At 51.7% G+C, this 26,179-nt stretch overlaps 1 protein-coding gene across 1 annotated transcript in view; it reads left to right on the top strand.

Annotated features, from left to right (window-relative positions):
• Window positions 1-26,179, top strand: part of Myo18b (myosin XVIIIB) — a 191,843-nt gene that overhangs the window by 20,082 nt on the left and 145,582 nt on the right. The window contains exons 12-17 of the mRNA XM_038344547.1: window positions 12,604-12,777; window positions 16,270-16,360; window positions 18,835-19,027; window positions 20,464-20,544; window positions 22,178-22,325; window positions 24,365-24,524. Of these exons, the coding sequence (XP_038200475.1) occupies window positions 12,604-12,777; window positions 16,270-16,360; window positions 18,835-19,027; window positions 20,464-20,544; window positions 22,178-22,325; window positions 24,365-24,524 (847 nt within the window). The remainder of the gene's footprint in view (window positions 1-12,603; window positions 12,778-16,269; window positions 16,361-18,834; window positions 19,028-20,463; window positions 20,545-22,177; window positions 22,326-24,364; window positions 24,525-26,179) is intronic.

Genomic DNA, 26,179 nt, shown 5'->3' on the forward strand with positions numbered 1-26,179 from the left:
CAATAGACGAGTGTCCCCATCCCACAGGCTGGGTTCCACCACTCATCCCCATGGTCTGTGATTGACAGCTTCCTGGTTGTGTCTCATCACCAGTGTCTCCATGGCTTTGGCACCTTGGCCCTTTCCTTCCTACTGATGCCCTGGTGCCACTGCCCTTGTTGTGAACTCTTTACAACAGGCGTTTGTCTATTTACACACCTGTGTTTGGACTGCTGCAATGGTTTCTTGTCTCTCTCACTGCTGTGGCACTATGACAAATGTCCACATCTTGATGACATAAAGAACAGGAGTCCAGCCTCTCCTCTGTCAGTGCTGAATGCCAGGTATCTGGAGCAGGCTATGTGCCGCCCGTGAAGGCTCATGGGAGCACCTCCCTCTCCAGTCTTTGTCTCTGGCCTTTTCCCTTTAGCAGTGTTACCTTATCCTGTTTCTGCCGTCACGTGTACTTCCTTCTGGGTTCTCATCTCCTTTTCTGTAACTTCTAAGAACACCGATCCTTGGGTGTCCATGGTTGGTCTTGTCTTGAGTGCAGCCAAAGTAGTGGGGGCCAAGACCAAGAGTTAGAAAGAAGAAAGAGACTAGAGCTGCTCATGTGATCAACTCTCAGCTCTGATAGGCTAGGAGTCCTTGACTGACAGTTCCAGGCTGCACACAGTGGGCAGGGCTGTCTGGAGGAGGCTCCCTGCCTTCTAGGACGGGTTCAGCAGAAAGAGGAGGGGGTGGGTGAGGGGGAAGAGGGTGAGGAGGAAAAGGAGAAAGCAGAGGACCAGTCCAGCAGACAGCTGGTCCTGCCTTCCTGTGTCGACCGGGTATGCTCTTTGTCTCCAGCTGGGCTAGACTGCAGTCACCTGCCATGGTAAAGAGGGGCTCTACTCGACTCCCTCTCCTCTTGGGTTAGTGGGCATCCCCTTGGATGTACATTCAGACGCTCCCTCGCGTGGACATGCTCAGGATGTTAAGAGAGAAATCCATGTCTATAAATACTTTATTAACTCATGGTTATGGCAGTAATTTCCTCCACCCCCACCCCCCCCCACCCTCTACATTATTTTACGGAGAGCTCGTGTCAGTCTGCCCGGAAGCCCTGCCCCGTGATTTACTGTATTTTTCTGCTTTGGAAGATTTCATAATGGGTTGTTCTAGAATCAGCTATTAAAAATCCACGGTCGTGTGTAAACGCCTCTGCCTTGTGTCACAACAGGATCGCTCTGAAATATATTAGGCTCATTTTCATTAATCAGGGATCCTGCCTGTGCCTCCTCAGCCTGCTTTGGAAGCCTTGAAACCAGCATGCTTTGGGTAGGAAGGTGTGTGGGGGGGGTCTCGTGCCTGGGTGGGGGCTCTGCAAAGTGACAGTGTAGCCACACACGCACCAATGCTCCCAGAAGCCTCGAGAACACTTGCATACGTGGACTTACTACAGTGGAGAGGCTGCTGGGGAGGGCTGCCTCAGTTTCCTTGCTGTTAAATGGGCTGAGGCTGTGAAGAAGCTTGGGTGGTAAAGAGCTTTGCCATGCAAACATGGGCACCTAAACTTGGACCCCTGGCACCCACATAAGCTGGCATGGTGGCTGTCGTTTGTATCCCTGATGGGCTTGCTGACCATACAGTCTATCTCGGACACTGGTTTCTCTGATCAAGCAAGGGGCTCTGTCTCGAAGAAGAAGATGGAGAGAGACAGGAAGAACACCTGATGCTGATTTCTGCCCTCCGTATGCACAGCACACAGGTGCACAGGCACACAAACATGTACACGTGAGAGTAGGCTGATGAGGGCCTGCACTATGTGCACATGGTGGTTACACCAGGAGTGACACAACATTTACACAAGAGTAGGCACTCACGTGGGGCTCATACACACCCACTCCTGCCTGCCTATATTCTCTACGTGAGGAAATGGGAGCTTCTCATCGGATACCACATGGCAGCTGCACCCCTGGGTTCCTGTGATTCCTGAGATGAGCGGTCACAGGGTCACAGGCTGTGTGACATCTCTGCAGTTTAGGCACAACCCGGGGAGTGGGGTGGCAAAGATTGTCCCAGTGGCAATTCACAGGTAAAGCCAAGCCCTGCAGGTCGTGTGGATCTCTTGTGACCCGTGACGCAGCCGCAACCGGGGTTGGTCCTCGCCTTCTCTCCGACCTCCCTTGGTGGCCACCAGACCGGGTCTCAGGCCATCTGCTCCTCCCCACAGGCTGTCCCACCACAGTGACACAGTTAGGGAGTGCACAGATGCCATGTGCTACAAACGTCCGCAGAGCTGGGACTCTCTTGTCTTTGTGAGCTCTTTGGTCTCCATTCTGCCCTGGTGGCATTGACGCTAGGCAGGCTCCACGGGGTGCAGCTGTGAAATGCCTCCTATGAGTGACCATGCACAGTGTCCCTCCACTTAAAGGTGCTGGTGAGTGACAGGCTCAGATTCCCTCTGCAGAGCTCCTCTGTGTAAGACAATGGTCAGGGCACAGGCCCTTGAGACCCAGTTGAATCCAGGGTTCCTGTCTGTATATGTGTGCTGTACCTCTGTGAGGGCTAACCTCAGACTCTGGGGCTTCATCATGATTTATTACATCCTAAGAGTTGGGGCATTTGTAAACTCAAAGGGCTCACTCCCCTTGGGGTCCCTGGCGTGAGGTTCCCCATGTGGCTGTTTTCTGCATGTGGCTGATAGAAGCTATGCATGTCAAGCTGTCCTGGGCTGAGTGGAGAGCTCCATTCTGCCCATGGTGTCAGGTCTCTCCATGTGGGAAGCTTGGGCTTCACGGGGTCTCAAGGCTCCGGGACCCCAAGTACAAGTTTATCACGACAGCGCTGGAAACTGTCACTTTCCTGAGCTGTGGTACTTTGTCCTGTTCTATTGGTTAAAAGCGTCAAAGGTCAAAGGAGGCAGACTCCACCCCCAGAGATGAGAGCGCTGGCTTCCCTAATATTGTCCCTGGATGTCAGTGCTGTGTATCATATGCTGTGCTTGTCACTGAGCTGGTCGTGTGACTCACTGGGTCCTGCTGATTTCTCAGGTGTAGTGTAAGAATCAGCTCTGTAAACTGATTCTGATGGCTTCAGGGATGTCCTACCACACACTGCCCAGCTCCTTCTGAGGGGACAGAGACTGACCTGGGTCTTCTCATGTCTCCCAAGGACACTTCTAAAAGGGGTAATCTATTTGCTCTTGGAACACGCACTGGTCTCTGTTTCTCTATATTGGGGCCTCTGGTTGCATAAGCCTAAAAGCCATGGCAGTGCTCTTTGAACAAAAGTGTCTCCATGAATAATCTGGCCACTCCTTCGCTCCATCGAAGGCCAGTGTGGGTGGGTGGTTTTGTCTCTTGGTTTTCAAAGATGACTTGGCGGACAGAGAAGGGGATCACCATAGCTCCAGATACCAAGGCTCAGAGATGTTCTGTGGTTCCAAAGTACAACAGCATCCTGCAATGTTGAGCTCAGGGGCTGTCTCTAAAGTTTCCTTGAGGCTGCCTGGTTATGCTCATCCCAAGGTGCATTCTGGGTGCTCAGAGCACCACACTTTCATAGGGGCCCTTCCTTGGTTCCATTCAATCCTATGATGTCCCTATAGTACTCTGCTGAAGAGGTTGAGCTGAGCAGAATGTGTGTGTGTGTGGGGGGGGCAATTCCAAGTTGAGACTGTGGGTGCTCCCAGGGCCAGGCTCATCTTTCCAACTGGTACAATTCTCTGTCCTTGGGGACTCAATGTTCTCAATCTCTAAAATGTGACAGTAAATGTCCATGTCAATACACTTGCAGGACTGACTCTCTTTAATCTGACCATTTATAGCCCTGCCGTTTTCCTTAATACTTATGTGAATATTATCAGCCGGACGTTCTACCTGGTGAGGGAGCGTGGGCCTGTCTTCACTCCTCCCCATTCCCTGTGGTCCCATGGCTCTCCACAGAAAGTGGAGCCATATGTCACTGTGCCGGCTGACCCTCACCACCGGACAAAGAGGACCACAGCAAATAGAATCCGGTCTGGCAAGCCGGAATGAGGGCAGCTCATGTCTATGGCTTATGTGGCTTGGCCTCTATTCTCCTGAGGGCCAGAAGCATGCTTAATTTATTTGCCTTCACTACATACACGAGCCTGCTTAGCACTGACGCGTCGTTTAGTGCACGACACAGTCGGACCATATATAAAGGGCTGGTGATGGGAGGGAAGTGAGCACAGGCTACAGTCAGCTCCCGCCACCTCATAACGATGATGGCTGAATGAATGGGGCTGTAATTTGGGGGCCCAAGGGGCGCACTGTGCAGTGTCACTAACAACAAGGGCCCAGCACCCCATCCTTTCTGGACACTAATGGAGTCAGTCCACGTGGAGCTGGAGGAGGTGGGCAGATGCGCTCTAGGCTGGGAGCCCCTGAGCACAGGAGCAAGCACGGGCACAGGGCAGTGACTTCCTTGCTCTGTCCAGGGCGCCCCTCTCTGCTGTTTCATGGCTGTGGTTCTGTCTACACTTAGTGTCTCTGAACAACAGAAACACTCCGAAAGGATTCAGTACCAACCAGTAAAGCTGCTTCACACCCCGCTTCTGGCTGCACCCAGGACCCGGTGGACAACCCGAGCTGTGCCTTTTCCTCCCCGAAGTGGCTTCTGGTCTTGGTACTGTCACAGTCACAAGATGAAGCTGCAAGTCCCCTTTCCCTTCTTCTCCCCCTACTCCTCCTTTCTCTTACCGTTTCCTTTTCAGTTTAGTCATTTTACGTGTGTGGGTGTTTTGCCTGCATGTATATGTCTGTATCACATTCATGCCTGGTGCCTGGGGGGGCCAGAGCAGAAGAGGGTTTAGTTGCTCTGGTACTGGAGTTATACACAGTTGTGAGCCACCACATGGATGCTGGGAACCAAGCCCAGGTTCTTTACAAGAGCAACAGTGCCCTTACTCACTGAACCATCTCTTTATCCCGCCTCTCTTCCCTCCCCCGCTCCTCTATGTCTACAGCAGACCCCCCAGCTGCCCTGGGACCCTGCCTTCATTTTTCCAGACTACACGGATTGATTACGGAAAGGGCAGTGATGCTGGGGACAGGAGAAGAGTTCCGGGCGGGCAGCACTCTCGGGTGGGTCCACAGGGTCCTGCAGGCAGCTGAACCTATGAGACAGACACAGGGAGAGTGCTCCGGGCTCTGGAGCTGTACCGTGCAGGATCTGCACATCTGGTTCTTTCTTCTTTCTCTATGTGAGGCCTGGGGTCTGAGTTCCCACCTAAATCCCAGTCCCCGTGTGGTAGATGGACAGCCATGGGCTGGCACGTGACTGGGTACCGTGGCGATCCCATCAATCTGTCATGAGACCCGGCCTCTCCCAGTCCCTTCTTCCCATGGGCTTCTCAAGGCCAAGTCTGTGCCTGTCTGCCCTGCCCCAGCTGGTAGCTTGGCTTCCGTCCCAGCAGCTGTGCAGCAGGCCTATTCTGGGCCCCAGGCAAGGATTTATTCTGCATTTTCTGAGCATATTGAATTCATTCATTAAGCGGGGATGGCTGCTCTGGGATGGAAACAATTAGAAGTTTCTGAAAAATGAACTCCCCGAAGTGGCTGGGGCTGGAAGGCAGAGCTCCGGCAGCTCCTGGCCTTGGGGGTGAGTGTAGAAGTGGCAGCGAGGGGCCTCTGGGGTCCAGCAGGCCATGATGTCCCTTCGTGCTCACCGGGTGCTAAGTGCCGCTTGAAGAGCTCCACAGCCACAGGAAGGGGTGTTGATACGTGGTGATGACGGTGGTGCTAACCATCATGGTGATGCTGATGGCAGAGATGGTTCTGAGAAGGGTAATGGTGATGATGGTGATGATTAAGTCGCTCCAAAGGGATTTGTGGAGTGACCCATGTGACCAGCTGTTGCAAAGAGCATGCAGCCGCTGAAAGGGTTCTGGACTGCGCCCAGTTAGATCCAAGTCCCTCCTGGTGCTTTCTTTTCTAGCAGAGTGGCCTCAGGCAAGTCACTCACGGATTCGCTTTAATCCCTCGGTGCTGTTGGTCCTGCTGTCACTTTGTGCGGCACCCTCTGACTGAGGACTCCCTGAGCATTCTGCTCCACAGCTGTGTCCTCTGTGTAGGGACACTGCTAGCTGGCTTTACATCCAGTGCCTAACTTTACTCTTAAATGACCCAATGGGAAAGCGATCAACCCATTTCACAGATAAAAAGACCAAGACCCAGAAAGAGGACATCTCTTACTTGAGATATCACAATGATAACAAAAGTCTTTGGACCTCTGGCCTCTGGCTCTTCCTAGTCTCCCAGCATCATGATGAGTCCCTGACAGCCACTCCCCACTGAAGTCTTGGTTATGCTGGTACCAGAGACCTCCCTAGGGCCTCTTCCTCTCCCCTTGTGAATTCTCAGTGCACAGAGCACACTGGAGCCTCTGAGACCCCTTCACCAACACCTTCTGGGGCTGTAAGTTACCCCACCTTAAGTCACCTCCCAGAACACCATTGCGGCCCCAACCCCACTCCCCATCGCAGCCTTAGCCATGATGCCCATCCCTGCGGGTCAGATGTAACTCAGCAGCAGTTTCTGGATGGTTTTGTCCAGATGTGCAAGCAGCAGAGCCTGGTGCTTTTGCCAGCTTCCTCCAAAGCTGCCGGAGGAAATCACGTGGGTGGGCAAATTGTTAGGATAGAAGCTCTGTGTAGCAGGAAGCTCTGTAAGAGTGAGGGGGTGACGCTTCCCATGGTGCCCGGGACAGCATTTGCCTGGAATTTGGGTCAGAGACTCAGTTCCTGGAGTGTTTCTGCTTAGGACAAGCTCTTCCTGATGTATCTTTCATGAGGGTGGTGGTTCTGGGGTGCAGATCCAATGTACCCACAATCTTTACAAGTCTTCACACATGCTCTCTTCTGACGGTTGCTGTCCTCATTTTGAGGAGAATGAAACTGAATATCTGGGAGTCAACCTGACTTTTTAGGACATTGTGTGGCACCTAGAGGAAGAAACCTGGTCAATCATCCTCATTAACTCAGACCATGAAAACTGGTATGGACAAGTTCAACAGAACCGCCATATACGGGCTGCCCATGCATGCTTCAGCATTGCCAGGGCACAGAACCGCCATATACAGGCTACCCATGCATGCGTCAGCATTGCCAGGGCATAAATTTCATTTTCATTTGTGGCACCAAGTGGTAGAGATGGGATTCGAACCAGCCATTTTGTCCTTGGAGCTAACTCCTGTTCTACTTGCAGCAACCACAACCACAATCCTTTGAGCTTATCTCTTCTCTGCAGGTGGCCACAGTCTTCCCAGGCTTCAGAACTGTAAATCTCTGTGTGAGGCAGAGGGAGCCAGATGCTCTGGTGTTATAAATAAGCCCCATAATGTTGAGTAATCAGGAACAACTCAGCTATTGTCGGAAGGAGAAATAACTCGGTTATTAATAAATGCAGGAGGTCACAGTAATTGATGGCAATTGAACCCACTGTGTGCAGGGACATAGCTATGCCATTGTGCACTTGCATGCATGCTGACTCTCTCCCTCCCTCTCTCCTCCTGCCCCCACTCTCCTCCTCCCCTCCCGGAGTCCTCAAACCTTGCCTCTGCAGGTAGATTTGAGTCATAGACTCTGCAGCCCCAGGATCTTCTCTTGCAACTTCCTTTTCTCGATCTCACTCCTTTATTCTCTCTGCTTAAGCTTTGCCTGCCGGTGACTATGGAGACAGAGTAACCATCGGGGCTCCTTCAGCTGAGCCAGAATTTCCCAGACCAGTGTCTGATGGGACACGGGAACTGCTGAAGGCTCTGTGAAGGTGCTCTAAGGTTAAACTGGGTTAATAAAAAGAATGTCCCTTGCTGGAGGCTCACAGAAACTGCTCTAAGGACTACGAGAAGTCCCGCAGCTGTGACACATAGCCAGGCTGTGACAAGGATATGATATAGGAATCATTTTCCTCGGTGTGTATGCACAGCTGTCTGTGATTTTGGAGGTCAAAGGTGACTTTGGCTGCTTTCCTCCATCTCTCTCCACCTTAGTGTTTTTGAAACAATGTATCTTGGGCATTCTGCTTTGGCTAGACTAACTGGCCAAGGCCAGGCTTCCGTCCCCACCTCTCCAGTGTTGGGACTGCAGGCCCATACTGCCACCCCAGGCTTTTCCCATGGGTTCTGGGGATCTGAACTCAGGCCCTCCCTTTACTGATGAAGCCATTTCTGTCCCTTTTTCCTAGAGTATGTTCAATGAACTTTGGGGAGACTGACATCCAACTCTGAGGCCACCCTGCCCTGTTCCATACCTCTGTTGTCACTGAGAATCACCGAGTCAGCCCTGCCTGGCCCGGCGTTGCTGTTGGCTTGAGACTGATCTCAGTCAGACTTGCGGGTAGCCTCTGGGGAATAAACTAAGGTGTCAGAAAGAAGGCAGCTTGCTGAGAGGTTGCCTTCCTCTCTGGACTCTTTCCTGGGCTACCTTCACTTGAAGGGAAGCCCAGCTAGACATTGGTTTCTGTGGTGATGGCCTGCTGTCCCTCCAGAGCCTTGGCTGATGCTAGGGTGAGAGTTCAAGGTCAAGGGTACTTGTGTGATGTGAGGCTAGAAGGCCAGGAGGGGCTGTGCTGGAGATCCGGTGAGTAAGAGACGGCGCTGCCTGTCGTTTCTCACCAGACACCCAAGAAATGGCTGGCAATCCATACACACTGGGAGTGACCTCTGTTCTCAGAGGATATTTCAGGTACAGCTTCTGGACCCCTAGAAGGTAATGAGAAGAGCGTCAGCCCACAGCAGGAGAGGCCCACCCTCTCCTGGCAGGACTGCTTTTCATCTCTCTCTCTTTGACGGAGCCTCTCTGCCCCTCTGCCCAGCTCCCTTTGGTTTTATCTTCAGACTGATGTTGTCCCACTGTTCTGATGGTCCATACAGCTGGCTCCTCGGGGGCAGAGGAGCACTCCTATCCGTCAAGTCTTGGGAAGGGAGGCAAGGGCGGGGTGAACAGGACTGGCCATCAACCGGGAAGCTCATCCACCCCTGGACTCATTCCTTACTCATCCCAAGGCCAAGGCAGAAGCCTGGTGACAACAGTGGGCTCTCAGTTCTCTGCTTCTCCGTGGATGGCAGAAGAGCCAAATAGCTTCCTCACAGGGGCCTGGCCAGGCTCCGGGCCACTTCCTGTAATCCCCTGGACAGTAAGCTTGAGCGTGTCATGCGTAGTTGTCTTTCCATCTGCGCATTCTCCCGGAGGAGAAACTGTATTATAGACAAGGCCCAGGCAGAGTCCCTGGCATGTACCCTGTACTCAAATCTCAACAATTATCATTACTGTTAACTGATAGCCTCATGGAGGAAGGGATCAAACCCAAAAAGCCTTGTTCCTCCAGATGCTGGGAATCCCCTCCCCCTCCATGCCACTCCCTACCCTCCACTGCAATCTCAGTGGTGACATTCTGAGTAGCACAACAGTGTCCCTGGTTTTGGAGGGAGTTAGTAACAGACACTGAGCTAACACAGGACCTCCTCTCAGTAGAGAAGTAGCCTTAGTCAATTGAGGGCTCCCATAGGGGACACTAGCAGTCTCCTTGGTACACAGCCATCTCCTGAAGCAGTCAGCAGACCTGCAGGGGGTGCCCTGCCCTGCAGGAACCTGGAAACGAGCGCCCCCTGGAGTTTACAGGTGAAACTGCAGTCAAAGTGAGCTGGGCACTCCTGTGGGGGCTCCACCCTGTCCTCGTGCCCTTCTAAAAAGACCTTGGGGGCTCTTCTGATCTTTCACGGATCGTAATAACTGTGCAGCTTCCTGAGTATTGGCTACTACTGAGAAAGGCAGCGGTGAAAATTGGAATCTAAGGCTGTTTCTTCCTGGTAATCTCACCCAGTTCCGTCGTCTCTCTCCCCCTCTGAGTTCTTGGCACTCCTGGGATGGGCTGCGGCCACTGTCCCTGTCTGATCAAAGACAGAGGAGTCAGGTTTTAGTCAAGCTCCTATGCTACTAACCAAGTTCCCTTCAGACCACTTTGGCTTCACTAGCTGGAGACCCTTCAACAGACCCTGGAAATGTGTCTGTAGGCCAGGAGGACCCACAGAGCCTAGAAGACAACCTCAGAACCCTCAGCTCCTCCCAGAAAGTTCACCCCATCCCCTCCCCAGCCTCATCAGCTCCCTGAGGCTGGACAAGTCACTGCAGGTGTGATGGGGGCAGGGACTCCAGAGCAGATGTGTGTGGTGGGGGCCAGGAGAGGAAGAGAGACACCCACAGAGAGAAGTCACCTCCTGTTAGTATGAGCAGCCCCCGTGCTCAGGAAGAAGGAAGCCTCTTCAGGAGTAATGGGCTGTCCAGCCTCTCTCTCTTGTCTGCTCAGCTCCCTTTTTAACAAAGAGAGAGCTGGCTGGCTTCAGCCTGGGAGACAATGGATCTAATTAGAATCTAATGGCCTGCTGGCACCTGCTTTCTGTTGTGACAGGTGACAATGACTCTCACTAGAGACTTTCACAATGTGTTTGTCTAAGAGAAACAGATGACTAAGTCCCATCAGGGACTGTGGATCTGGGGGACCCAAGGACATGCTGAGTTTCCTAAAGGTGACATTTGAAGGATGGCTTTGGCGACAACAGGTTCTTCTTCTCAGTGGCTGTCTATTGTCTGCTGATTTTCTGAGTCATTTTCTGCATCTTTAGGTGACAATGACCACCCACCTCTATAGCAGCGGTGAAGGAGGGAGGCTGCGGCTCCAGGCGGTATAGTGAGCTCAGGCCAGCATGGGTTGGGTAGTGGGACCTTGTCTCAGAGAAACAATCCACAAAAATGCACCAACGGTAATGGTGCTAGAAAGCTTTGAAAATTTAGTAGTGATGACAAACGGGGGATGGGCTAACACCTACCAAGGTTTCCCCATGGCAACATGGGGACATCATATAGACTCCCAAGTTCCAAAGGAGGGGAGCGAAAAAATACAGCATGTTAAATAAGAGAAGGTCAATAAAGCTTAACTATTACACTACCTTTATTGTTGACACCATACTCACCGCCACCATCATGACCATCAACTTCATCATCATCACCACCATCACCACCACCATCACCATCATCATCATCACCATCATCACCACCATCACCACCACCACCATCACCATCATCATCACCACCACCACCACCATCACCACCATCACCACCACCACCACCATCACCACCATCACCATCACCACCATCACCATCACCACCATCACCACCAACACCATCATCACCATCACTTGCAATCGTCATGGCAACCATCGTCACCACCACCATCAGCTGTGTCATCATCTTTGATTGACTTCCTCAGGTCTCAGTTTCACCGTCCTTGCAAAGTGGCATTTGAGGTGAACTTCCTGCATAGCTGGCCCACAGGAACACCCAGCAAGCAGCTGTTATTTGCCACCTTCTCCAGGTACCACTGGCTAAAGTCTCAGGCAGAGTCTCTCCCACAGGGTTCCAATTTTGCCCCGAGACTGATTGTTCAGATGTCTCCTTGGCCCACTGGGCCCTGGCAGCCCCTGGGGGGCAGAGGGATGTCTGCAGGGAGCCGTGGTTTGTGAGAAGACAGGAGACATTGTGATTTGTTTTAATGAGTCAGTTATTTGTATTTGGGTCACAAATCAGTCCACAGCTACTATAGGGAATTTAGAAAATGTCAATTCTTCACTCTGTCTGACTACATTCCTGCTCGTCATGTAATTTTCAAAGATGTAAAAACATCTGTTTTCTTTGTGTGGCATGCGTAGACAACAAGCACACGCTGGTTCTCTCATTCGGACGTGTGGGTCTGGGGACTGAACTGGGGTCTTTCAGGCTTGGTGGCAGCACCTGGCCGGCGGGGCCGTGCCACCCTGCCCTCCCTCCTCACTTTTCTCATTGCACCAGCACTGGAAACGACCTCGCGGTATCTTGCGGGGTGGTTTCTCACCCACTATTGCTTAACCGCATCTGTGAGCACCGTGTGTGCTGCAGTCAGGGAGTGTTTTAAATGGTGCCCCGTGATTCTCTGACGACCCCACTTTGCTGCCCTCCTTGCTGTGCTCCAGGTGGACTGCTTGTCTTTCACACAGCTCTCTCACTTCTTCCCCGGGCTTTTCACCTCCTCCTCACCTCCAAGCTCCTCGCTGGTCACAGCCCAAGCCCACTGTCGCATCTTTGCAGGGTTCCTCTGGGCAGCGGACATCCATCTCTCTTTGTCCATTATTCTGGTTTAGTGTCTCCTTGCGGTATGAACCGCCTGAACTCATCTCCCTTGTCTGCCTGACTGCTTGCTCCTTGCCCAGTTCCCTGCCTGGACTGTAAGGCAGATGCATGAGGCAGACACTGTGAGTGACTTTCTGTCATGTCAAAGGCGCTCTGTAAATCGTGCTGAGCATGCAGGTGACTGGTTAGATGTGTGGCTGGGTGGACTGGGTAAGTGTTTGGGTGGTTGATTGGGCAGGCAAGGGTCAAAAGACAGTAGATGCGCACATAAATAAACACAAGGGTGGATAGGCCCTAATTCTACCCCATTCTCCATTTAGAGTGTTTCCCTTATTAGCTTGAAAAAAAAAAGACCAAGTAGATGGAAGAGTGGCAGGACTCCCTGAGGTGTTCTTGGGCATGCAGCCACCCTGTGCCTGGCATCTCACCCCACATCTTCCTTGTCCTCCGCACAGTGGGCCGGAAGCAGTTCATGCGGTTTGAGTGGGCCAGCCGCGCTGCTGAGGCCCTGGGCTGTGACTACGAGGAACTGAATTCCGCCACCTTCAAGCACCACCTGCGGCAGATTCTCGAGCAGATGACATCAGGGCCGCAGCGCCAGGGCCTGGAGGACAACGAAACTTGCTCAGGTACCAAGCACCCAAGGTCACACTCTAGGTGCCCAGCTCCTTGCAGAGACTGCGCTGGTGGCTGCGCTACATGCTTTCCGTGTTTCTACATGTTCATCAAGAGAGGAGAGTTGCTCTGTGCACAAGTGCCAGGCTAGGGAATGCCAGTGTTGGTGGAAAAGGAAACGGTTCCTCCCTGACTGATGCTTATGATCAAAGAGCTCTCTCCGGCCACTGACCATGGAGGCTGCCGAGTCCTGGGTGGGTCCTCTGTGCTGGGAGAGGGGACATCAGGCTGTGCCCAGAGGCTGATGTATTTCCACTGTGGTTTGTGTTTGTGGAGTGCTTGATAGGTAGAGGAGGAAGTTCTACCTGTGTGAGGATGAGAGCAAGGCCGGGGGATCTGGAGCTGGGGGGATGTGGGAGAGAGGATGAAGGGCAGGTACCTATCAGCATACACAGTTGCAATGACTGATGGGAAGCTGGAGAGTGGCTTAATGACGGAGGACGAGGCTTGTCCTCAGGAAATCTCAGCTGGAAAGCTGAGCTGCAACGAGGAGAGCTGAGAACCTGTAAGAAACCATAGGTGAGGGACATGATTCAGGGGGCAGAGTTCCTGCCATGCAAGCGTGAGAACCTGAGTTTGGGTTCCCAAGGACCCACCTAAAAGCTAGGCACAGTAGTGTGTGTCAGCCCCGAGGAAGCAGAGGCAAGAAGGCCCCGGGGCCCGCTGAGCCCGTGAGTTACTGCTCAGTGGGGGGCCCTTGTCTCAAAAAATAGGGTGCAATCACATACACACACTCACACACACACTCACACACACACTCATACACACACTCACACACACACACTCACACACACACTCACACACACACACTCATACACACACACTCACACACACACTCACACACACACTCACACACACTCACACACACACTCACACACACATACACACACACTCACACACACACTCACACACACACACACTCATACACACACTCACACACACACTCACACACACACTCACACACACACACTCATACACACACACTCACACACACACTCACACACACACTCACACACGCACTCACACACACTCACACACACACTCATACACACACTCACACACACACACTCACACACACACTCATACACACACACTCACACACACACTCATACACACACACTCACACACACACTCATACACACACTCACACACACTCATACACACACTCACACACACTCACACACACACACACACTCACACACAAAAGCACTCACACACAAATGCACTCACACACAAATGCAACACAAACACATTTACAAACACACACTGATGCACACACAATACATTCACACACAAACACACACTGATGCACGTATGCATGCACTCACACGCAAACACACACACCGCTACATGCAAGGGGAATGGGGCAGATGCTGGGTCTAGGGTACACACGGAGGTGACACGGAAGTTCTGGGGCGCCATCTTGGATTGGGTCTGAGGAGCCATGGGGAAAGTTTGGGTCTTTCACTGGTGAAGGACAGATGAGAGGCTGTACCCATGAAGGTGACTCTCTATGGTCCCGAGGCTGTGGTTGTAGAAGACAGAGTTGTGCTTTGTGTCAGACTGCAGGGTTTGTGATCAGGAGGAGGGGCTGTGTGAACTTCCTTTAGGGACAAACCTCTTTGTCCTGTGGGTCCCTGTGGGTCCCTGGAGCTGTCTATCTTCCAATAAGGTGGAGGGCTCTTCTGTTTGTCTCCTCTCATACACACGTGAATGGCAAGCTTGTGTGTGCACACCCTGTACACATATGTGTGCACACAATACATATGCATAGGTAAGCAACACATACGCACAAGGTGTGCCACATACATGAAAAGACACATGTGCAGAAGGCACACAAGACAGACACACCACTTCTTGAGTCTGAGTTGGTCTATCCACAAAGGTCTCAGAGATAGACATTAAGCAGGCAAGGGACCTGTATGCCTCAGATCAATGTTGTGAGGCTGTGGGTTGCCTAGCAACAGCCCAGGGTGGGGATGGAGATAAAGGAGGGATGGGAACTGCTTAGGAGCAGCAGTGGGCAGGCTGTCTAGAATGTGAAGCAGAAATATTTGTCTTGAGGGGAAATGGATTCTAATTCTATGACAGGAACTGGGCGGAAGGTCAGGAGCTGTGACTGGCTGCTCTCCGTTGTACAGCCTCATCCAGGCCAGCTGCTTTCATGGGACACACTCGTGCCCTGTGTTCAGTCAAGTCTGAGGCCTGCTACCTCCCTACCCCCAGCGCTGGAGAGAGATCTTCTGCCATTTCCCACTGTTCTGTGTCCAAGTTGTGCCTCTGGGCTGACAGAGTCCAATTATCTCACCATTCGCTCTGCTTGAATGGCCAAGTTATCTCAACAAAGTGATTCTGGCCAATTCAAACAGTTGGAAGACTCTGTGAACCCAGACTTCTGTGTTTCTCAGAAGATTTCACCCGAGTAAATCTTAGGAGTGAAGTGATTGAGTCTAAGTGTGAAGCCGTGACTGCTTCCAGAGGAACGAGCACCACGCACGCCATCCACACTTCCATTCTGTGCCTGGTGCCAGGGATTTAAAGCCTCAACCCCAAAGATGGTTCCTCACTTCAGGGTACTCCCAGTCTCAGAAGGGAGACATAGTTTAAACTAATAAAGACCGTGAAAGCAAAAAATGGATATAAAGTATAATTATAAAGCATTGGTATAAAAGTGATGCTATATGCCCAGATTGGGACTGGCTCCCCAACCCCACAGTCAGCTTTCTCTATTGTACAAAGGATGGGAGCCGGTCATATTCAGAAGGGTTATTTGAACTAAGAGAGCAATCAAGGGTCCCACCATTCCAGGACATGCTTCTAGTGACCTAGAACCGCTCCCCCCCCAGGCCCTGCTTTTTCAAGTTCCTGCCACCTCGAGGTAGTGCTAGCCTGAGGACTGAGCATGGAATGTGGCGCCATGTCCAAAATACAGTGGCGTATCCCTTCCTACCATTGTGATAGGACACCATTATCAATGCAACTTCTAGAAGAAGAAGCATTTGGCATGGTGACAGGTGACAGGTTGGAAAAACAGCAGAAAGCTACATCTCAAGCCCCAAGCTTGGGGAATGGTTTAAGTCTTTTGAAATACCTGAAGACCACATCTCACCCCACAAGTTCACACCCCCTAATCCTTTCCATGTAGTCCCACCAACTGAGACAGATATTCAGATGTGTTAGCCTGTGGGAACCACTCTCATCCAACCGGTTCAGTTGCTCTCTGAGGAGCATGTGAGGCACCGGGAGAGACATGGCACATGCTAGGGGAGACACTGGCGTCTCACTAGGTTGTTAGCACCTTTCTTAAAACCACACACACCTTATTTGAGCACTGAGGGATGTGGCTTCTCTCTCTGGTGTCCCTGGCTGCTTGGTATCGATGCTCTTGGCCCTGGGAGAGGTCATGGACTCCAAGCGTTAATCATTTTCTGTCTCCCTCATCCCAGGGCTCAAGATGACGGGTGCGGAATGTGTGGAGGGGATGGCCTCTGGCCTGTACGAAGAGCTCTTCGTGGCTGTGGTCTCCCTCATCAACAGGTAACGGTGGTCTGTCAGACTGAACCCAGGCCTTCTGCAGTGTGTAATGGGCACAAACCAGGGGCATTTTTCAGAGTGAAATACTGCAAACAGAGGAGAGATTTCTAGGGCAAAGCTGGCCTTAAATCTTACCCTTGCTGTGTGACTTCCCTAACTCCATTTATTCCTCTGGTTTCTACAACTTGAAAGCTGTGAGCCTCTGGGCTTATGGGGACATTAGAACAAAGGAACAATACATTGAAGTACATTTCTAACAGTGAAAATCCCAGCAGTGGGACCTGGGAGAGCAGGACCTTGGTGCACAGGACCTGGGGACGTGGGACCTGGGGATGCAGATCAAAAGGCAAAATTCTCCCACTCAAGCAAGAGGGACAATGTCCAGAGCCCAGAACCCACCTAAAAAACCAGGCATGGAAGCAAAGACCTGTAATCCCCACCCTGGGGAGGTGAGGCTAGGCAGACTGTTGGCAAAACAAAGCCCTAAGCTCCACATTCAGTGAGAAACCCTGCCTCAAAAAGCAGGGAGAAGAACAACATCAGGTGGCATGACCTCTGTATACACATACATATAAATGCACATGTGTACACACACATATGCACACGTACACATGCATGCATGCATGGGCACAAGAGTGTACGCGCACACACATATACTCACATGTGCACACACATGTGCTCACACACATACATATGCATGTATGGACACACGTGGTCATGCACGCACACACGTACTCACAGATATACACATGTGTACACGCATGCATACACATGCATGCATGCATGGGCACAAGAGTGTACGCACACACACATACACTCACATGTGCACACACATGTGTTCACACACATACATATGCATGTATGGACACACGTGGTCATGCACGCACACACGTGCCCACAGATATACACATGTGTACACACACATGCATACATATGTATACACAAATACACACATACGCACACACGTGAACTCACATCCCAACAAAACTTACGGATTTGGTAACACCTGCTAAGGGCGGGGGACAGCCCTAATGATTCGCCCTGCCTTGAGCTGTCTTCTTCTCACGTGGGCCCAGTGCGCAGATGAGACAGAACAAGGTGTGGATGGGGAGCCAGTGAGATGCTGCCCTCTGCTGCTGCCTTTCAGCGCGCTGCCCTCATCATTTATTTCTCTAGCTTTTCCTTCTGGGTGTGGGGGACGAGCAGGACAGACAGACTAGCAGGACGGCCTGTGGGGTGTCAGTCCAGGGAAAACGCCAGGCTGCTCTGAGTCCATCTTCCTCAGAAGTCCATTGAGCAGCTCCAGCATGACCCGCGGGGAGCACGGGGAGGGGGTCCCCTTCTCTGCAAGAGTGCGCAGCATAATTAGACTTCTGAATCCTGTTAAGGGATGAGCCGCTGCTGCGTAGCAACCGAGCAGCCGGGATCTCCAGTTGCTAGGGCCTTGGAATCAGCTCCCTTTATCGCTATCTGAGTAATTGCCATCCACTGGGAGGCACAGGCACCATATCTAGAAACTGAGGGATCATTGTGCTTCGAGGAAGGGAGGGCTGTGAGCTTGGAGTGAAGGGAAGCAGAGAGGCCACCTATCCCGCCCGTGACCTGCCAGCATCTCTACATTAGAGGCTTTGCTGAGAAGGAAGGTCACCATGTCCATTACGGGCTCTGGGAGGTGCCTCCCTCCCCAATTCCACCCTCCTCTCATGCACGCCTCTGTGGCGGCTGCCTTTGTATAGATAGAAAAATCTTCATAAGGAGAATGGAGAACTAAGGTCCAAAGCCTGCTCTCCAGATCTGATGGCGAGAGTAGAGGACTTTGCTGAGCACCAATCAGAGAACAAGCCGTGTGGTCCCGGCAGTGGGTGTGGTGTGATGTCCCATTCTCCCAGAAGCCTTCAGAGCTGGCCTCTGCCTTGAATCATTTCACGGCCCAGCACCAGAGAGCTCAGGCGGCTCCCCAGGACACACAGCCCTCTGTGGCAGAATAGAATGGCAGCCCATGCTTCAGGAGTCTTTCCGTTCTGCCTTTTGATTCAAGCAGTCTGGGCTGTCTGTCCAGACAGAAACATTGGAAGTATCCAGGGAAGTGAAAACATACACAATGTGATTTCTCAGCTCAGTGTGCTATGGGGAAAGAGAGGGATTTCTCTGGTGGCTTCTGATGTAGATCCCGATGGAGAAGTCACATTGACTGAAAGCTTGCTGCATCCTTGCCTCATGAGACATGCTGACACTTAAACCTACTTCCTTTCCTGCAGCCCTGGACCAACTCACTCCTGTCATCATGTAACATCTGGGGAAAGCCATGCTCAGAGAGGTTAAGTAGGTCGCCTGGGGTGGGAGTCACACAGCCTATACGTGGTGAGCTTGGGTTTAGAGCCAGAACTGCCAGATCTCTAAATCCACCTAGAATGCTGCCTCGGTTTCTCCATCTCTGCTAGGGGAGGGTCGAACCCACAGATCTTTTCTCTCCCCAGATCTTTCTCCTCCCACCATCTGTCTATGGCTTCCATCATGGTGCTTGATTCTCCAGGCTTTCAGAATCCTCGGCACCAGGGCAAGGACCGGGCGGCCACCTTTGAGGAGTTGTGTTACAATTATGCCCAGGAGCGTCTGCAGCTGCTGTTCTACCACATGACCTTTGCTCCTACTCTGGAGAGATACCGAGAGGTGTGTGTCGGCTGGACTGGGGCCTCCCAGGCCTGTGCCCAGGGGTGAGGCCAACTGACCCGAGTCACCTGCACGATACCAGGTCTTACCAGGATAAGCAGTTACCTTGCTCCAGGTCTGGCTACCTCCGCCTCTGCCCTGGTGCAGATGGTTCCCCACAAGCTGCTGTTGTGTACAGACACAGGGCTGACCACCCTTTGGGGGACAGGCAGTCACTTCTAATGCTCCTGGACACATGTCTTCTGTGGGGATTTCCATAAATTCTTAGCACGTGAGCCAGGAACACATAAGGCCCAGTCGCCTCCGAATGGCCTCTTTCTTCCTATGTCCATGCTGGCCATCAGAGGGGGCACACTCACACTGTCAGCACAGAGGAATGCACTAACCCTGAGCAGACAACAAAGAGAACGTATTCAGACGGACTCAGTGTGTATCCACTACCCGGTTCTCCTCCAGTGAGTGCTCAGGGCGGGGGTAGTGAGGATAAGGGGCTTGGACTCAGCTATTCCTTTAGTTGGAGCCAACATGGATCAGACACAAAAGAATAACTACAGGTTGGAGAGTCCCAGTCTAATGGCATTGATTGGCTGTGTGGCCTTAGGAAACCTGGTGACCTTCTCTGACCCTTGATTTCATCACATGGAAAACGGAGAGTTGATAGTCTTATATCTGTGATCACTGGAGATAGCACATCTGCAGAATACACTGCCTTGAAGACATGGCACGAGAGACCTTCTGTCCTTGCTCAGGAGTGTCTGGGGAACCAGGGCAGCACTTTGGTCTGGGCGTAGCTCTAGGGCCTGCGCCAAGCATTCTTGCAGAGATGTTTCTACACCCGTGTTCCTAGCAGCACTAGCCACTGCAGACAGGGGGCTGTGCTAGGTCACCAACCTACTGCTCTGTGCAGGAACATACCAAGAAAACACATGGCTGACAGGTTCTATGGGACATCGCCCAATTGTTAGAAGTTAGGTCTGGTTGCTGCTACAGTGTGTGCAAACTTTGAAGACATTCTGCGAAGTGACATGCAACAGTCAGCAAAGGATACACACGCCGGGTGATGCCTCTTTGTGGGGTGCTGACAGCGAAGTCCTAGGCTGGGAAGGTGGGAGATCTGCAGTCTTAGCATGCAGGAAGTGTGGAGGCTGTTTTTTTATTTCCCAGCACGGGAACTTCCGGCGTGCACTGAACGCTGTTGTCATCTGCACTGTTAACTTTAAACAGTTCCGGAGCACAGCAGGATGCTTGCACGGTGGCACTGTGCCCCCAGTGCCACCCACCTACACATGGTCAGGGGGCAAAGGTTTGCTACATACATTTCACAATTTTAAAACTAACTTCGAAAGGCTGGCTTAACTATTCTGGAAACTTCACTTTTCCCCCTAAAGCCCTGAACTTACAGAGGGAACTAACATACATTATCGTATGAATTTCAGGAAGGCATTCCCGTGCACTTTGACCTCCCAGAGCCATCCCCAGGAACTACGGTGGCTGTTGTGGATCATAATCCCTCCCAGGTAAGAGAGCATCCAGGGCCCTGGGGCTCTCAGGCTTTGTTGGTGCCCATTCTCCAAGTTCTTTGAACTAGGGTTCCTCAGGGATAGTCACAGACCTTGACTGGTGTGGATTGTGAACATGGAAATGCCCCGAAGCCTAAGGCATGCACTCAGTTCTGTGCTAAGTCTTACAGCAGATTCACATGGGCCAAACGTGTCAGGACTGCAGCAGCTCCCACTGGAGCCGCCTGGGATTCAGCTGAAGATCCTGGCTGCAGAGAATGGAGGGAGGGAGCGACCTTGGAGGCAGACAGGCCTCTGTGGGAGAGGGCTCTCACCGACATCCTCCTCCTTCCCAGAACTCGATGACTGTACCCCAGCTCACCCTTGTCACAGACCTTTGACCTGTGACCCTAGCTTCTTATTTTTGTTTTCTGCCCTTTGTTTTTTAGTGTGAAAGTTCGTGGGCTATGGAGCAGTCTAGGCATGGGTTCAGTCTTGATGAGCTTAAACCCATTTTTTCACTTCTCTCTGCCTCGGGTTCCCCTTCTCCAAGTGGGGACGGTGTATTTCTCTGAGTGGGTATAACCTCACCGAAACATTGAACAGAAAGCACTTGCCACTGAGTGAGACCAGAAGGTCCTGTCAGTGGCCCTTGCCCTGCCTCGGGCTATGGCAGGCTGCAGCCCTCATCCTGTCTCCTGCTGCCTACGACAGTTGCTGCTCCTCAGGTCACAGTGGATCAGCGGCCCTGTGAAGGCTCCTCCTCCATAGCCCATCATCTGTCGAAGGGTCAGCTGGGAGAGTACAGTGGTCAGAGGGACCCGACCTGTGGCTTCTGAGGGCCTCTCCTAAGTAAGGATGGACCAACTGTCCATCTTGATTCCAGCAATGAGGGCCAATGGTCCTCTAGGCTTTGCCTCTGTGGCCACCATGGGATCCCGACTGGGTCCCTTGCCCGCCCCAGGCTTTAGAGACTAAAATGTCATCAGAGCCCTGCTTCAGTTCTGAGAGCCCCAGTGGGTGGGCAGCCCAGGGCCCCAGGCACACGACATTGGCGGGTGTTGACACATCTGATCCCCAGCATCACTCAGCCCATTGTTCCTTGTGCCAACTCAGCCTCACCAGGTCTCTCTCATATACCAGTCGGCAAATCCATGGGACTCCTGGAAGGTTGCTACGGGTAGCTTTAAAATTCCCTGTTCGCTATGGAATCAAGTTCATTTTCTCTAGAATATTCCTTGAGTGCTTATCTCTTTAAATTTATTCCTTGAGATCTCAGTATAACAAAACACCAAGATTTCTAAGAGGGAGTGGTGTGGCGGGCCGACTGTGCACACGCTGTAGCTTCCTGTGTGACTGGGGAGGAATTACAAGCAGACACACGCTTCTTAAGTCCCCAGGGCAGCCCTCTGGGGAAGGCCTTTCCAGGCTCCATTTTACGTGGGGAATCAAGGCTCAGAGGGGATACGGTAGGTTGTCCAGGGTCATAAAGGTGGAGGTGGGGAGGAGTCATACCCTTTGCAGACAGCTCTTGGCTTCAGTATGAGAGTGAAGGCTGAGCAGGATCACAGGGCCCAGCAGGCATGCTTAGTCCTGAGGGCTAGGAAGAGTGTCCAGAACTGAGTATCGCACACACTGCATCTCCTACCAGGTCCACCTACCGGCCGGAAGAAGTTCTGAGGATGCCAGGGGCCTTTTCTGGGTCTTGGATGAAGAGGTCCGGGTAGAAGGCTCCAGTGACAGTGTGGTGCTTGAGCGTCTGCGCACAGCCTTTGAGAAGAAGTTGGCTGGGGCGGATGGTAAGGGAGGCAGGGGTAGGGATGGGGGCACGTCCTGCCTCAATGTGGGAGTCTGTCTATACCGGCTGGGAAAGGCTTTGACTTCTTTGCTAGGCAATCACAGTACCTGGGTCTGTTTTAGGAGGTCACAAACATGTGCTAACATCTATTAAATGCAGTTTTAATAAAACTTTTAATAAACTTTTCCATCAGACATCCCCATCACAGGGTAGGCCGGCTCCTGCAGGATGAGAGCTGGGCTGGCTTCCTCACAGAGGCAGTCCCTAGAGTAGCCCTGGTGTGACTACCAATGAAATGAAATTCTTGAAGCAAAGAGGCTGGAAGTCGGGTTAGAAGGGTCTTGTGGAGCGTGGCTGGGGTAGGAAGAACCCACTAAAGTCTGTAAACCTTTCTTCCTTTAGGCTTGATTGTTCAACCCCAGGTACTCTGAGCTGGATGCTCCAAGGCTCTCTGTTCCCAAGGGGAGACTCTGTCCTTTGTCCTGAATGGTCCAGGACAGACATGTTAATTCAGAAATTTTTGTTTCAAAGACTCCCCTATCCCCAGATCTTTCTAATGAGCTCTGAGCTCTTGAGAATAAATGGGTACTATGACCTCTGCCCAGTGTCCTCTTACAGGCCAGTGAGACTGTCTCAGGCACTGTTCTGTTGCTGTGTAGAGACACCATGACCACAGCAACTCTTACAAAAGAATGCATTTAATTGGGGCTGGCTAATGGTTCAGAGGTTCAGTCCATTTTCATCATAGCAACGAACATGGTGGCATGCAGGCAGATGTGCTGGAGATGAAGTTGAGAGTTCTACATCTGGATCCACAGGCAGTAGAAAGAGAGACTCATGACTTGGAACGGAATTTTTGAAACCTCAGAGGCCACCCCTAGTGACACACCTCCTCCAACAAGGCCACACCTCCTAATCCTTCAAATAATAGTGCCATTTCCTGATAACCAAGTGTTCAAATCTATGAGCCTAAATGGGGCCATTCTCATTCAAAGCACCACAGAGCACAACAAGGGTTGGGGGAGTCTCCAGGGAACCTGTGTCCCTAGACTGTCAAGTTCTGCCATGCATTCTGTTCTAGGGGTTGAATAGAAAGGGCTGAAAAGACCCTGCCTGGAGATCCAGTCTTATGGGGGAGTTAACGAAGAACAGAAATAATACAAGACAAGGCTTTATCTCCCAGTAGTGACCATCCACTCATCCACCCATCCCCAATGCTTCCTACAATCCATATGCCAAGCATGACACTGAGCACTAAGGACAGAGAGATAAACCTGATTCTAAAGCAACATCCAAAGGTTAACTTTAGTAAACAGTGGAGGCAAGGCTGCCGCTTGCTCAGTGAGTACCACGTGCCACGTGCTAGCTAATGTTTTATGCAGACTTTGACCCTTCCCCACCTTGGGAAGTATGTATTATTTAAGCGTCACTTTGCAGACCAGAGAACTAAGGCTTGGAGAGAGCATTCCGGTGAATCTGCTTTCCCTCTAACCCCAAGGCCAGGCCTTCTGTGTCTCTGATCCTATCTCTTGTTTACAAGGGTTCACTATCTCCCAAAGGAGCCTTTGTTTGACTCGTGGTACTTCAGAGGGGTCTAGATTGCCCATGGATGTATGTTTTAAAGTATTTAACAGTCATGTATCTCCACACATGGTGGGAAGAAATGGATCTTATTCACACCAGGTTCACAGTCAAACACTTCTTTTAAAAAGAATGTGCCTGTGAAAACATGAGTCGGTTTAAACCAAACCTGATGTAAATCATGACCCAGGTGACAGCTAGGTACATATGGGAAACTCAGGAAGAATGTGTGTTCTCTGATGTTGGGCTGAATAGGCATCTGGGGCTTAAGAACACAAAAAGGAACAGATCTGGAAGTGAGGCATGCACCTCACTACTGCAGAGAGTGTGTACACCAGGAACTGCCGGCTTTAGCTGTCTAGAAACACATTGACCATTTTAAATTTGGTGGTGGGTATGTGAACAGAGTGCATACAATCCTGACAGACCCCCAATGCTCGTGTCCCCGTCTCGTTCCAGGACCCCCTGTGCTGCGGACCTGTGAGCAGCCCCTTCAGTGTGAGCTATTCCACCAGCTGGGACTGGACCCTGTGCGCTATGACCTCACAGGCTGGCTTCGCAGAGCCAAGCCCAACCTCTCAGCCATGGAGGCCCCCCAGGTCCTTCAGCGGTCCAAAAGGTGAGCCTCGCTGGATGTGGGACAGGGCATCTGTCCCTATGGCTGTTTCTGTTCAGCAACAAGCCAGTGAGCGAGGACGGCAAAAATCCCATCTGTCTGCAGTAGCGGACGAAGGCTGTGACTCCAATTGGAGTAGCACAATGTCTCCCCGGGGGTGGAGCAGACCTGGGGCAGAGCAGACCTGGTGGCAGAGCGGAGTAGGCCTTGGGGGAGTCAGCTCACAGCTTCGTATTTTGGCTTTCCACCTCTCATTAAGTATCTGAGAGATGATGCGACTGGAGTAACTTTTATGGACATCCTAGAACCCGGGGGCTCGTAAAACCAAAATGATATGTTTTGTAGCAGTAGAAAAAGCTCTTTGAGCTCCCTGCTCGCTCGTCCCAGAAGCACTGGAACAAGGCCTGCAGCAATCCAGACTCCATTTCCAGGTTAATAGAAAACACTTGCTATGTGAGGGTGCGTGCCTCTCAAGTTCAGTGCTGGAAACCTGCTGGGGCAGAGCCTAGAGGCAGGCAGAGAAGGAGGGACCAGTGTTTCGGTAGGTAGATTAATCAGGAAATGTATGCTGAGTGCCTACTGTGTGCTCTGTCTTATTCCTCTTCAGAGGAATACGCATTCTTAGCCTTTTTACAGCCGGGGAAACGTGTCTCCAGTGGTGAAGCCCCTTGCTTTTGACACTGCTGGCACAGCCAGGATACAGCTTAAACCTCAGCAATGCTCAGGGAAGCTCTTAGGGTCTTATGGTCAGAGTTCATCGGAACCCCCAAACTCAGAAGGCCAAGGGAGTCCATAGCTCTTGCAGAGACCCAGATAAGGAGTGAGGCAGAAAGAGGGTTACTGAACGGGGATCTGGGACACTGGGGTCAAGCCATAGTTCTCTCCTTTGGTGTGATGGTGAGCAGCCATGCTCTCTCCCGTGGCTTCATTCACCATAAACTCAAAGCCAGAAGCAGAAGATTCAGCAGGCCAGTTCTCCTCCACAAGCAGGGGGCATGCAGATTGTGCCTCAGTTTCTTCCTGGCACACACCAGAAACCCTGGGCCTCCTATTCCATAGCATAGACGTGGGATGGGTGCTTAGTAACACTTCTACAGTGTAAAGTAGCAGGCAGCTTAGGGAAGAGGCTGAGTTGCAGCAGACTTTTGGGGCACACCTTGGGGTCCTGAAGAGTTCCTTCCTGCTCTGACACTCCACAACTGAAGCCAAGTGAGGGGCATTGAATCAGGTGAGGGAGGCAAACTCTTACTGACCGGGTGAATCTTGGTCTCGGTGCCTGGACAAGGGTTGAAAGGCATAGTAGCACTGGGTATAAATCCTATTAGAATGTTTTTTCAGGCATGGTGAAACACACCTTTAATCCCAGAACTCCAGAGGCAGAGGCAGGTGGATCTCTGTGATTGAGACCAGCCTGACTCACATAGTAAATTCTAGGCTAGTCAGGTCTCACAGTGAAACAGACAAATAAACAACAAGAACAAAACACCAAATAAACAAAACCAAAAGAACATTTTGAGCTTGTTGCATCTGGTCGCATACCCTGGTGACTGTAAGACCAAGCCCTACTGGATCTTAGAGTGAAGGTCTGTAGTCAGAGCGTCAGCGAATGCACCAGGACCAAGTTCAGGACTCTCTATGGCCCCACCTGTAGTCCCAAG

This window comes from Arvicola amphibius, chromosome 10 (genome assembly GCF_903992535.2).
Source record: "Arvicola amphibius chromosome 10, mArvAmp1.2, whole genome shotgun sequence".
Classification (NCBI taxonomy): Eukaryota; Metazoa; Chordata; class Mammalia; order Rodentia; family Cricetidae; genus Arvicola; species Arvicola amphibius.